The 14,339-nt window shown below is 47.3% G+C and overlaps 1 protein-coding gene across 7 annotated transcripts in view; it reads right to left on the reverse strand.

Annotated features, from left to right (window-relative positions):
* trim66 (tripartite motif containing 66) overlaps window positions 1-14,339 on the reverse strand; it is a 407,144-nt gene that overhangs the window by 23,351 nt on the left and 369,454 nt on the right. For all 7 annotated transcript variants that reach the window (XM_038808134.1, XM_038808133.1, XM_038808136.1 and 4 more), the window contains 3 exons: window positions 9,236-9,400; window positions 2,344-2,517; window positions 1,282-1,387 (listed from right to left, as the gene is read on the reverse strand). In XM_038808134.1, coding sequence (XP_038664062.1) covers window positions 1,282-1,387; window positions 2,344-2,517; window positions 9,236-9,400 — 445 coding nt within the window. The remainder of the gene's footprint in view (window positions 1-1,281; window positions 1,388-2,343; window positions 2,518-9,235; window positions 9,401-14,339) is intronic.

Here is a 14,339-nt window from a genome sequence, read left to right on the forward strand (position 1 = left end):
TAGTATATTAAGTAAAATAATTACGTCACCCGGTTATGATTCTGGGCGCCTCATATAGAACATAGAACAGTACAGCACAGAACAGGCCCTTCGGCCCTCGACGTTGTGCCAAGCAATGATCACCCTACTCAAGTCAACGTATCCACCCTATACCAGTAAGTAACCCAACAGCCCCCCCACCCATTAACCTTTAAAAAAAAAATTTTTAAAAATAAAAACATTTTTTTTTTTTTTTTTAATTTTTTTTTTAATGACTTGGTGGGCCGCAGAAATACCTTTGGCGGGCCGCATGCGGCCCGCGGGCCGTAGTTTGCCCACCCCTGAATTAGATCATCGTTAGCCAGTTGTATTTGCTGCATATTTAATTATAGTTATTGTTATTAATAAATATTAGTTGTGTTTACATTTACAAACCTGGTGAATGTAGTTATTGACAGCTAAGGACCAGAGATAATGAATATTTTCGAAGAATCATTTGTTAATTTTAATTGTGTTGCAACTCTGGGTCAAGTTGAGCTGGAATTGACCACACACTAGCCCTGGGGGTTATAATAACTGTGTCTTGTTAAATAACTGCAAATACAATTTAAACTGCAATATCATGTCAGCGCAGGTTTTATAAATTGTTCTCCCTCCCCTTGATGATGGTGGTGTCTCTTTCATAACACTGTACTGTACAAGTGGGTGTTTCTCCAAATGTCCTTGGCTATGGTTATTCCATCTAGTGTGGCAGAGAGCCCTCCAGACCAGGAGATGCTCAAAGTTGATCTGTACCAGGACCTAGTTAGGTCACTAACTTTGGTCTCAGTTGGAGATGAGTGGAGGAGAGTAAAAGAATAATGTAACCTAAAAGTCCTGCTTCTGATCAATGTTGAGTGATTTCTTTTCTGGAGGGTACATGCACATGACCATCAAATAATATCAGATTCCCACATTATCCCAGCAAATATATAGCTTGCCAGCACTCACTGTCCATGTTAAAAAATAAAGCAATGTCATTAAAGCCATTCATTGAACTGTACTCTAACATGAATCACTATCTTCAGAAAGGGAGAAGAAACTTCATGCTGGATTGTCTATTTTAGAAAGTATGGCAATTTCAGTATCTATTTGTTCCTTTACCCAAGGAAATTGAGTACAATCTATTTGCAATGTACATCGCATTCTGTTGTGTCGCATGATGGTTTGTGATTCTATTGCCTCTGTGCATTACACAAGTCTCATTTCTCTAGAGTGGAGCGGTCATGCTAACTACTATTTAAGATAGGGAAGAAAACGTACCTCCAACATTGACAGAAAGGTTCATAGGTTCTTTGAAACCATTGTCTTCAATAGAGACTGGTTTAATTTGCATTGATTCCTTTGGTAATGTGATAATGTCTTCAGGCTAAAAGAGATATTAAAAGTGCAAAGAGATTAGTTCTTCAGCTATCGATTACGATATGCTGTTAAGGATATCACCAAGCTTACTCTTTGGAATTCTCACTGACTGAAATACCTCTCTAAACAGGCAGAAATGTCTGAATGACAAAACTAAAACAAAAGCAAAGAGATTGCTGTTAACTCATCTATGGATGCACTAAAGCATTCCAGACTACGATTTATCTTCTTAATTCTGTTTGCTACATAAGGAGCTTAAAAAGTTCCATTAACAGAACAGGCTGAATTTACCAGCAAGTGTGGGGATCATGGAGATCCCAACCATGATGGTGTCCAAGTTCTGTCAGCCTGGGTAATTTTTCTCTAATTAACAGGCTACCTCTGGGAGCTTTCCTAATTACGGACAGGTAGGAGGGCCATTCCGAACGCCAAGGCTGTGTGGACTGGCAGCTTAATTGGGAAAAATGGGCAGTGTTAAACACACTTAAAACTATACCTAATTTCTAATGTTTATGAATACAAATCTAATTCCCTTAAAACTACTTTTTTTCTATCAAGGAGACGGCGTGAAAATGGAGCTACCTTCTGAAGACTTCTAAAATTTAAGCTAAGTGTGATCACAACATGCCCAAATACCTATTAAGCCTTGGACCTCACTCTTCAGATATAAGGACATCATGTTCCATGCTACCAAAGAATGGTGTGCCTGAAATTGGTCCATGTTTTCCAAAACTCTTCAACACTGGATTTTCCTTGTGTCGGCTCTGAGACTACTGTAGACTAATTCATTGCTATGATTAGTCAATAACTTCTTGATTATTGTGTCATACGATGACCAGGATAATAGAAAGATTGCCCTTGGTCTTCCTATTTAGCAATTCCTATATTCTAGTAAACTCATAGACTTTCACAATATAAAAATATAGCTAATTGCCATACTTCAGTGAATAAAATTAATCTAACCTCTGTACTCTTTTGTTCCCCGTTTACCATTATGTTCTCTCTCGGAAGATCCTGATTGCTACCATTGGATCTGTGCATGGTTGATGGGGATTGCAATTCAATGAAGCAAGTTGCAAGTTGGGAAGAACCTTCATCTACTGGCGGTATGGATTTTATGTGGCCCGAAGCAGAACGCTGCAACAGGTAGAGCATAACAAATGTATTTTAGTTCCACAACACCAACCACTAGTAATTATAGTGCACCTTTTGTCATAATATCCACTCATGTATATCATGAGATGCAGACAGGCAGTGATTGACACACAGGATAACCAATCAACACACACGACACAGAACAACCAATCACCAGACAGGACACCACCACTATAAAGCCCACAGGGCATTAAGGCTCTCCCTCTCTCACAGGACATGGCTAGGGAGATAGTCACAGTGCACATCCAATGAACATCATCATGTGATAGAGAGCTAGTATGGTCAAGCCAGTAGGAGGTTATCAGTTAGGTTAATAGAGTGTCAACCCACAGCAGATTATGTACAGCAATCAACAGGTTCAATAAAACAGCGTTGGACCATCTCCTGTGTTGGAAGCCTGTTTCTCGTTTTACTGCATCCAATTGCAGTCGATGTCAGACCAACACAGATAACACATCACCTTTAACATAAAACATCTCAAGGCACTTTACAGGGCCTTTATTCAACAACATAACACACGAGATATTAGGGCAGTTGAGCAAAATCTTAGCCAGTCAATGAGGTGGGATAGGCAAGTATCAGGAATATCTTAAGGGAGGAAAAAGAGACTTGTGGAGAGGTTTAGGGATGGAATTCCAGAACTTAAGCTCTAGGTAGTTGAAGGCATGGCCACTAAATTCAGGCATGTCCATTAGGCCGGAATTAGAGGAAAGCACATAGGAGCTGTAAAAGATTACAGAACCAGGGGAGGTCTAGATCATGGAGGAATTTGAAAACTTGTGTGAGAATTTTAAAATTGTGTTTTTTAAACCAGGAGCCAGTATAGGTCAGTGAGCATAGGGATGATGATGAATAGGATTTGGTAAAAGTTAGGGCATGAACAGCTTTACAGAGGGTAGCATGTGGGAGGTCCATTGGGGTGCACAAGAATAGTTACGCCTGGAGGTTAGAAAGGCATGGATGAGGGTTTCAGCAGTATATCAACAGATTAAATGAAGCAAGGTGGAGTTAAGACAATATTACAGGAGGTGCATGTAGGTGCAGATATGTGTTTGAAAGCTCAACTTGAGGTCAAATGTGACAAACTAAGGTTACAAACAGTCCAGATCAGGCTCAGACAGGTACAAGCGAGACGGAGTTGGTGATGAGAGAGCAGGGTTTGTGCCAGGGGATGCAAACAATGGCTAGAGATCCAATACTCCAACAAAGCAATGGAAATCACCAATATTCAAAAGGGTCACCAAGAAGTTTCAAAAGGTTATTTGCAAATAAAAAAATATATACAATAGAACAGTCAGTCTCTGGTTTCTTGAGAGCTGTTGCACTTAAACATGAAAAACATTGGAAATGCACAATGTAGTCATGCATAATCTCACCTCCCATTATAACATTTCAAAAATATTTTCTGATTAGGCAGAATACACTTCCTTTCCTTCTAAAAATGCAGAAAGAATCTTCCCAACTCCCACCTTCTAATTAGCAGTGACTCCGAGAGTTAGGCATTCAAGTAGTAAACTGGGTAAAGCATCTACATTTAATTAAACTAAAACATAAAGGCAAAGATTAACACTAAAAGGTGCAAGATCATTACCTTATATAAATAGATTTACGTTAACCCCTGCCTGTGATATAACATTTTGCATGAGAGAAGGTTTAAAAAAAATTTAAAGCCAATATGAGAAAGTTTAAATATCAACAGAGGATAACAGACTAGCACAGATTAGTCAGTCTCCAAAACAGAAAAAGATAACTTTTGATCATTCTCATAAAGAATTGCACTCTCAAGATGCTGACCTATTGTGTATTTCACAATTGCAAATCTGTCTCCGAGCAGTGTTGGTCAAGTAAAATGTGTTTAACAGAAGCTGGACATTTCCCCAAACAACAGAAAACAATCATGAGCAGGTCCATTTGGGGCTTCTCCACACCATAATAAGCAATTAGTTATCATTTTTAGGAGATTTTCGGTAGTACAAAACAATAGAATTGCAGAAAAAACAGACACGCTATCGAAGTTTGTTTTGCACGCAAAACAGTTTGCAAGAAAATCAATAGTAATGGGAACAATAATTTATATTTCTTGCAAAGAGGACTGGTTGGTTGGCAAATGGACTCTGATTGGTAGAGGCGTTTGCAACAGAGAACATACCAGGGAACAAGTAATTGCCAAGCTTTTGTCAAATTCAAGGCACTGCCACAGGGAATGAACCAGCGAATGGCTATCCCCAAGATTTTGTTTAGCTTAAAAAGGTGCAATGTGTGGACATGTTTCTTCTGTCTGTAAATGGCCGGGCTGTATGTGTGAATATATGTAGTTTCTAGCATGCATAAATGAGCCTGACTGAAAGTTTTAAATTAGTTTTCAATTAGTTTTAAATTAGTATTCTTAGGACAATCAGGATTGTTTAACAAGTGTTGCCCAATCACATCTTATCTTGGACACTATGGGCCCGATTCTAACACCCTCCTCCTCACTCCGCACACCTCCTGCTATTCCCAGAGAACAGCAAGAGTCCCTAAACAGGGTTCACGCCGGTGCCGGAGTGCGATGCTCCCGGTCCACAGCACCTGACACAATCTGATTCACACCCTCGCTGGGCATGAATCAGGCTCATTATAAGCTCATTTAAATATGTTGGCATATTACCAGGCCAGACCCGTATTCTCTAGAGTCACCGCGATTCTTTACCTCCACCTGGGGGATGGGTGGGGGGGTCCCGACGGTGAGGTTCGCTTGTGCTTTTCAAAATCGAGAAACAGGTGCCATGGCTGATGAGGGAGAGAGAGAAGATAGGACATGGAGAGGCACAAATGTGGGATGCCTGGCTGGACATTAGCCAGGCTGGCTGAGGGGGATGACCAGGGGACCGGGGTGACCCTCACGGGACTGGGGTGGTGTCCGGGCACGGAGTGCCATTGCCGCAGCCTGCAAGGCAGCCATCTTTCTGTGCACTCAACTGACCAGCCACCTTGGCCCCTGGTTGTGCAGAGTGACAATGGCCATATGGGTGCTCCTACCCCAGCCCCCACTCTCCCACCCCACCATCCCCGCACCCCAGTCCCCACTCTCCCAGCCCACCATCCCCGCACCCCACATCTCCGCACCCCATCCTCCGCAATCCCACCCACCCCCCACATCCCCGCACCCCATCCTCCGCAATGCCACCCTCTCTCCCCCCCCATCCTCCGCAATGCCACCCTCTCTCCCCCCCCCCATCCTCCGCAATGCCACACTCTCCCCCCACCCCATCCTTTGCAATGCCACCCTCTCTCTCTCTCTCTCTCCCCCCCCCCCCCCCCCTCCCCCCAAACGGCCACCACCCACCAGCGGGGAATCACGTGACCCGCTCATGAACAATGGTCACAGTGGCCCCAACACGGGGTTGCCAGACGGGGGCCGGGGACCCTCGCTGGCAAGGGCAGTGCCAGCCGACGGTACCCCTGGCAGCAGGGACAGACGACAGGGCCAGAGCCCGCACGGTGCCGGGCTAGGGGAGGGGGGACATGCGGGGTAAGGGTCCGCAGTTCCAACCGGGGCCACCGTGTAGCCCGTTGGACCTGGTTGGACATGGGGGTACGCACCATGCTAACATGTCAGCCTTTCACCCCCTGCAGACAACGGATATTGGAATTCAACCAGCTATGGTGGCCTTCCTGCTAGTCACCACAGCTCTGGAGGATGCACTACACTCTACAGCTGGAGCTGCTCGAGGAGGAGGAAGCTTCAGCAGTGGAGCGTGCCCCAGAGGAACAGGAGGCAGCAGCTGAGGATGGAGAGCTGGCCGCCCAACAGGCCGACGAGGAGGAAGTGCAAAGGAGGCGCCGCAGGAGGCCTTGCGTGTACCTGCCAGACTGGGCATGCCGTCGCAGACTCTGGCTGAGAAGGGGGACAGTGTGACATATCTGTCAAATCATGGCTTCCTGGCACCGTGGCAGAATGGGGGAGGACACCTGGTCCTGCTGGCCATCAAGGTGACGGTCGCCTTGAACTTGTATGCCACAGAGCCCTCCCAGGCGCCATGGGGACCCGACTCAGAGCTTGGTACGCAGATGGATTCACGCTATCACAGAGGCCCTGTATGCCCAGTCGGCACAATACATTCATTTCAGTGTGGACCGAGCCCACCGGGATTCCAGGGCGGCGGGGTTCGCAGCCATCGTCTAGATGCCATGGGTCCAGGTGGTGATCAATGGGATGCATGTTGCTCTATGAGCACCTGCAGATGATAAGCCGATCTTCACAAACCGAAAGGGGTTCCACTCGATGAATGTGCAGCTGGTGTGTGACCATCAGATGCGCATCTGTGCCCGATACCTGGGCAGTGGGTATTATGCTTTCACCATGGCACACTCAACGATTCCTGGCCTCTTTGAGGCGCATCCCTGGCTGAGGGGTTGGCTCCTCTATGACCGGGATTATCTGCTGCGGTCATGGCTGATGACGACTATCCGGAGGCCACGGAACATCCATGCCGCAACCCGAGGCGTGATGGAGCAGTGCTTTGGCATCCTGAAGATGTGATTCAGGCGCTGGGCGGGTTTCCCGCATCGTGGTGGCCTGCCCCATCCTCCACAACAACACGCAGCAGAGGGCAGACGTGCTGGGGGAGGATGAGTGACAGGCCTCGTGAAACGAAGAGGATGCGCATTACACCCCCACACCACTGCCGCCGAAGGTCACCCTCTGGCTGCAACCCCGTCCGTGATACATACCTGCCACCTATATGGTGTGGGCCCTGAATTGGCAGTAACAGCAACAGCGGGTCTGGCCCATGGGATGGCGGATGAGGACAACCCGCTCTGCAATGAGCTCTGGAAGGAAACAGCAACAGCAGTCTCCAGGCATCTGCAGCCATCAACAGGAGCAGCAACAAATTAATTTGTCAATTCCCTCCACAGTTGTTAACTGGCATGCTAAATATTTCCAATCTTCTCCTGTTCAGATTTCCACCATCATTAGTTGTTTGCTTTTTGTTCAAAGAAGTGATTAAAATGAAACTTATTCTGCCATTGTTGTTTAGCCATTCAAAATTGGCACAACACTTGCTTATTTGCTATCATCTTTAAAAATGCATCTGCTGCAATGGAAAATTGTGCTATGAAGTTTGTGTCATCAAGCAATTTGGTTGTTATTTTGAGCCATCAGTTTGATTAAGAATTTATCCAATAGTCTCTTGATAAAAAAAATAACTTTCCACAAAGGAAATACAAATGCACTTAATTTATCCAATTCCCCCTTTAGGTTTGTGGTTTAAATAAAGTATGTTGTGGAGTTCAGCATTAAGTACTGCTGCTAAACAGACATAAACAGATTATTCTCTGTAGACACTTACAGTGCATGCAGAGGAAACACAAATGCTGTTGAAAGCAAGAGACTGGATTTGACACTGAAAATGCAGCCACAATAGCAAGAACAATGGTAATCCTTCTTGATAAACATATATTTGTGTGTTGCAGAGATATCTCTGCAATTAATGTCATAGCTCTCCAGCTCTTTTTTCTTGCAAAAGGTGTCTTTTCTGCTGTAGTCTTGTGGCTCACTAAATTTGCTGTTAAAGGTGTCCCAAGGGCAATGCAGCAAAACAACAGGTGCACTTGCCTCTTGGGCAGGTCTTACATGAATAAAGCTCATCATAAACATGTAAATGTCCTTACTCAACAAAAACAGCCATGACAATATAGACCACAAACAAAAAGCTTTCCCTCCCACTGGTAAACTTTCTAGCCAAAGATTATCACTGGGGCGGGGAGGGGGAGATTAGAGAGGCAGGTGATGGTGAAGTAGATTAGAATGACGGTTAGACATTTCCTGCTGCCTTCTGATGCATTGGCAGCCACTTCAATCTTAAGTGTCAGGTTTTTGGAGGCCAACACGATTTTTTTTCTGATTATGAGTCTTTCAACGTTTGGCCAGACAGGAAAATCTGTTGGAGGCAGTAAAGTAGTTTAGAACACAGAACATACAGTGCAGAAGGAGGCCATTTGGCCCATCTGCACCAACCCACTTAAGCCCTCACTTCCACCCTATCCCGTAACCCAATAACCCCTCCTAACCTTTTTTGGTCACTAAGGGCAATTTATCATGGTTAAACCAGCACGTCGTTGGACTATGGGAGGAAACCGGAGCACCCGGAGGAAACCCATGCAGACACGGAAAACGTGCAGACTCCGCACAGACAGTGACCCAGCGGGGAATCAAACCTGGGACCCTGGTGTTGTGAAGCCACAGTGCTATCCACTTGTGTTACCGTGCTGCCCTTTTTGAAGAGAGACAAGTTAGTTAAATATTTTAAAGCATTTTTGGGAGGTTTCCGTGTTGATCAAGTGATGTGCTCCTTTGGAGTCTGCATGGAATCATTGAGCCTACCATAATCAGGGACTCCCTACCCCTCGTGTGCTCCTAAATGTTTGTTGCAGGGAGCCATTCGTAGGGTCCCCATGGGACCTCACTTCACCCATGCACTTACTGCACCTTTGGAGATTCCTAGTAGACTTAGATAAAAGTCAGTCCTGGAATGTGGTAAGTAGATCTAGGTGTTAAAGTTGCTTAGGTACCAAGCTGATGTCAGTGTGGGCACTACCCATCCAGCTTGGCTTCTGCAAGCCACACTCACAATCAGAGTTAAGATCAGGGCTATAGTTTTGACAACACATGAATAGAAGTATCAACAATTTGGCAATTGTCTCCTCCAAATACTACCTTGTTCCTTTTTTTCAAAGCAGTTGAAGACTTCTTTTTTGTGGCAGTTGATGGCTTCCCAATTGTGTTACGTGTTCCCAATAAATCCAGCGGTTGGAGTGGGATGGTGCTTTTCCTGTGACAATTTATAAACTGCTGTTCTGTAGCATCAAGATGGTCGTGCAACTGAGGAAAAAGAAAATGGGTGCAAAGTTTTTTTAAATGTATTGCTGAAACTCTGACGGGCATAAATCAGAGAATCCTTACAGGTCATAATTAGATAGAGATATTTACAATTTCACTAGACACATAATAATGGAGGTCACCTTAAACAACGTCTTTATAACACCATCCATCAAAGAACTGTTCAATTCCACAAATCTGCCTTCTCACCATTTCCCTTAACCCTTTCTTTCTTCACAAAATGCCTTATTAATAATAGTGCTACTGGCCACCAACAGAGCAACAGAGGTCTATTCTGGGAACTTTCTTGAAAAAACTATTATCTATACAGCAAGATGCTTCCGAGCCAAACATTTACCATCTTTGTTCTTTGCTGGCAGGTGTACTGTAGTGAAAGTCAGTGGAGGGTAAACTTGCATTCACGTAGTGAGCCAGAAGCATGACTGCACTCTGATAACGTTTTGAGATAACATCAGCAATTGTGTTCAAATGCCGATACAGGAGAATTCTGTGCACAATGGCTCTGCCTTTGCGTGTGAACCTCTGCCAATCAATCGATTTCATCCCCCAAAAATATGGTGACGCATATCAAAAAAGATTTTAGTCTACCTTCAGTTTTATGGGTGTTTTACATTGTGTTCTAGGATCAATGGCCATACTTGTCAGTTTTTAAAAATAAGTATATGCAAGTGGTGGAGAGGGAGAGAAGGGAGGAGTTGGAATCCCCATTGGGCCCCCGAGGAGATTATGAAATGTATTGATTTAATGCAGTCAGGTAAAGCTCTGGGCCCAGATGGATTTCCCAAAGAGTTCTGTAAGAAATTTGCAGGAGTTGAACTCACTGCTATTGGACATGTTAAATGATTCCTTGTACCAGGAGGGAAGGGGGTATTGCTGTTTACATTGGGGCAGGCCTCTATTTCCCTGATTTTGAAAGATAAGAACCCTACAGAACGTGTGTCATACCGGCCTATCTCGTTGTTCAATGCGGATTCTAAATTGTTGGATAAAGTGCTGTGAAAGGAGTTGGAGCCCCGCCTCCCAGGGGTGATTTCCGAAGAAGACAGGTTTTGTCAAGGATAGGCAGCTGTCAGCCAATACAGATTAATTATTAAACATCATCTTTTCCCCCTCTCCAACTCCTGAACCGGAGGTGATCGTCACAATGGACACTAAAAAAGCATTCAGTAGGGTCGAGTAGGGGTATCTAGTTAGGATTCCTGGGACGTTGGGTTTGGGCCAAATTGGGCCCATTTGGGCCATGGGCATGATCTAAAGGAAAGGTTTCTAAGCCTCATATGTGGTGAGTTTTACTGGGCTTTGCTGGGAATTTCCTGTTGGCTCTGCCGGCGACTTCCCCACAGCTATCTAACCAAACTAAGCCCAAACTTAGAATTATTTTCATCACTGGGGAGCTGAAGTTGCTAGGCTGCCATTTTGAAAGGGTGCCCCGACCTCTAAGTGAATGTATGGGTCATACTCTCCCCCCAACCCATGGGCAATGTCATCCCGCCACATATGGGCATTACCCCACATACCTATCCTAAGTGAGGACAACCACTACGTGATCCCGAGGAGCCCCCTCCCCAGGCACCCCCCATGCTCTCCAACAGGCCCCCTCCCAAGGACTCCACCCATCACCCACTGACCTCCTAGAGGCCCCTTCTTAATTGCCCAGCAGCCACCCCACCCTTCAAACCCTCCACCTTGCTTTCATGGGCATGGACCCTTGGCAGTGCCACACTGGCACCCAGGTACCCTTACACTGCCACCCTGGCAGTGCTCCTGCCAGCTTGGTAGTGCATTCAATTTGTGTGGGGCAGTGCAGAAAGGCGCCCAGCTAGTGATTCCATAGGAACGCTGCTGGATGTTGGGAGGCTGGTAGATCCCGGGTGAGTAGGCCATAGTAGGTTTAAGACCTACTTAAGCGAGCGCTGCTTGGTCATGCCCATTTTGATTGGGATCCTGATCTCGAAACTTTATGAGATCTGGAGAGATCTCAAAGCGTATTGGCTGCCGGGAAGCCTGTGGGAGGCATCTACCTGGCATCTATAGGCCAAGCCGCACTCCCAGTCGAGCCAGACACGGCTGGTAGATCTTGCCCTATACTTGGATTTTGTATAGGGCTCCCACGGCAAGTGTTCACACAAATGCTTTGAGCTTGGATTCCTTTCAATTGAATAGGGGTACGAGACAGGGTTGTCCATTGTCTCAGTTTGCTTTGGCAAACAAATCTCTGCCCATAGCCTTAAGACCTTCCACTGAGTGGAGGGAATAAAGCGGGAAGGGAGGGAGCATAGGGTGTTCTTGTATGCAGATGATCTGCTTCTGTCTATATCATGGACCCAGTCTCCACTATAGATGAGATAATGAAGCTACTTAGGAGTTTTTGTTCTTTCTTGGGATATAGTTGAATTTGGATAAGAATGAATAGTTTCCGATGGGGAGGGGAGCCGATCTGGAGATGTTGTCTTTTCACCTTACCAGATTTAGCTTTCATTATTTGGGAATCTGAGTGGGCCTCGCTTCATCAATTAAATTATGTTAGTCTGCTGAATAGGGTTAAATCGGACTTGCAGAAGTGGGATAACCCACTTCTGCAAGGAAGTGTAGGAATCATCTCTTTATGCAAGTGAGTTTAGACTCCAAGTTCAGGTCATGGGGGAAGTAGACGCTGGAGAGATTTGAGGACGTGTTTGTGGAAGGTAGGTTTATCAGTTTTGAGGAGCAATTGGATAAAATCCAACTCCTGAGGTCAACTTTATTCAGGTATTTCCAGCTTTGCGATTTCTTGCGCAAGAAGATCTCTTCATTTCCCTTGGCACTTTCACCCTCCCTCTTGGATAGGATCTTGTCTCTGCCGAGTTGAGGGAAAGACTTGACATTTATGGTCAGATCCTGTCGGCAGAGCAGGCTCCTTCGGATGAGGGAGGAGGAGGTCGGAGGGTGAGCCGGGTCCAGTTTTTGTTGGGGGATGGTATGTAGAGTGAGACTCTTCACAGGATGAACGCTACCTCCTTCTGTGGTAGGCTCAGCTTGAGAATAACTACTGCAGCAAAGGAAACTGGCTGAGCAGGTCGAGAGGCTGAACTGGCAACTCCTGCTCCTTGTTCATACGTTTCTATATAACAAGGACAGGAAGCTTGTGAGTGAGTAGAGGGCGAGTGCGTGAGGAGAGAGAGGGTGAGGAGAGAGGGTAGGTGAGTAAGTGAGGGGTGGGTGAGTGAGTGAGAGGAGAGGGTGAGTGAGTGAGTGAGTGAGTGTGAGTAGAGGGGAGAGGGTGAGTGGGAGAAGGTGAGTGAGTGAGGGGGAGAGGGTGTGAGTGAGTGAGGGGGAGAGGGTGTGAGTGAGGGAGGGGAGAGGGTGAGTGAGGGAGGGGAGAGGGTGAGTGAGGGAGGGGAGAGGGTGAGTGAGGGAGGGGAGAGGGTGAGTGAGGGAGGGGAGAGGGTGAGTGAGGGAGGGGAGAGGGTGAGTGAGGGAGGGGAGAGGGTGAGTGAGGGAGGGGAGAGGGTGAGTGAGGGAGGGGAGAGGGTGAGTGAGGGAGGGGAGAGGGTGAGTGAGGGAGGGGAGAGGGTGAGTGAGGGGGGGGAGAGGGTGAGTGAGGGAGGGGAGAGGGTGAGTGAGGGAGGGGAGAGGGTGAGTGAGGGAGGGGAGAGGGTGAGTGAGGGAGGGGAGAGGGTGAGTGAGGGAGGGGAGAGGGTGAGTGAGGGAGGGGAGAGGGTGAGTGAGGGAGGGGAGAGGGTGAGTGAGGGAGGGGAGAGGGTGAGTGAGGGAGGGGGAGAGGGTGAGTGAGGGAGGGGGAGAGGGTGAGTGAGGGAGGGGAGAGGGTGAGTGAGGGAGGGGAGAGGGTGAGTGAGGGAGGGAGAGGGTGAGTGAGGGGGAGAGGGTGAGTGAGGGGGAGAGGTGAGTGAGGGGGGAGAGGGTGAGTGAGGGAGGGAGAGGGTGTGAGTGAGGGGAGAGGGTGTGTGAGGGGAGAGGGTGTGAGTGAGGGGAGAGGGTGTGAGTGAGGGGAGAGGGTGTGAGTGAGGGGAGAGGGTGTGAGTGAGGGGAGAGGGTGTGAGTGAGGGGAGAGGGTGTGAGTGAGGGGAGAGGGTGTGAGTGAGGGGAGAGGGTGTGAGTGAGGGGAGAGGGTGTGAGTGAGGGGAGAGGGTGAGCGTGAGCGAGGGGAGCGGGTGAGCATGAGTGAGGGGAGCGGGTGAGCGTGAGTGAGGGGAGAGGGTGAGTGAGTGAGGGGAGAGGGTAAGTGAGTCTGTGGAGAGGGTGGTGAGAGGGTGTGTGAAGAGAGTGAGGGGAGAGAGTGAGAGAGAGAGAGTGAGGAGGAGAGAGTGAGGGAGGAAAGAGTGAGGGAGGAGACGGTGGATGAGTGAGGGTGAGTGAGTGAGGAGTAGGTGAGTGAATGATGAGTGAGTGGAGGAGCAGAGGGTGGGTGAGGCAAATGGGCGAGAGAGGATGTGGAGATGGGTGGCACGGTGGTTAGCACTGTTGCCTCACAGTGCTGGGACCAGGGTTCAATTCCGGCCTCGGTCTCTGTTGAGTTTATATGTTCTCCCAGTGTCTGCGTGGGTTTCCTACGGGTGCTCCGGTTCCTCCCACAGTCTAAAGATGTGCAGGTTAGTTGGATTGGTCATGCTAAATTACCCCTTAATATCAAGGGATATTCAGGTTAGGGTCTGGGTTACGGGGATAGACTGGGGTGGACGGGGGAGTGTAAATGGGTAGTGTTCATTCAAAGCTTTGGTGCAGACATGATGGGCAGAATGGTCTACTTCTGCACTGTATGGATTCTATGAGAGTGGAGAGGGGGCTAGGAGAGAGGGCAAGGAGAGAAGGCCAAGGAGGAGAGAGGGGGAGGGAGGGAGACCGTGGGGAAGTGAGCACACAGAGAAACACAAAACAGAAAAACAGGAGACCAAACCTCTATTTGTTTGCCTTTTTCACTTGC

Source organism: Scyliorhinus canicula, chromosome 9 (assembly GCF_902713615.1).
Source record: "Scyliorhinus canicula chromosome 9, sScyCan1.1, whole genome shotgun sequence".
Classification (NCBI taxonomy): domain Eukaryota; kingdom Metazoa; phylum Chordata; class Chondrichthyes; order Carcharhiniformes; family Scyliorhinidae; genus Scyliorhinus; species Scyliorhinus canicula.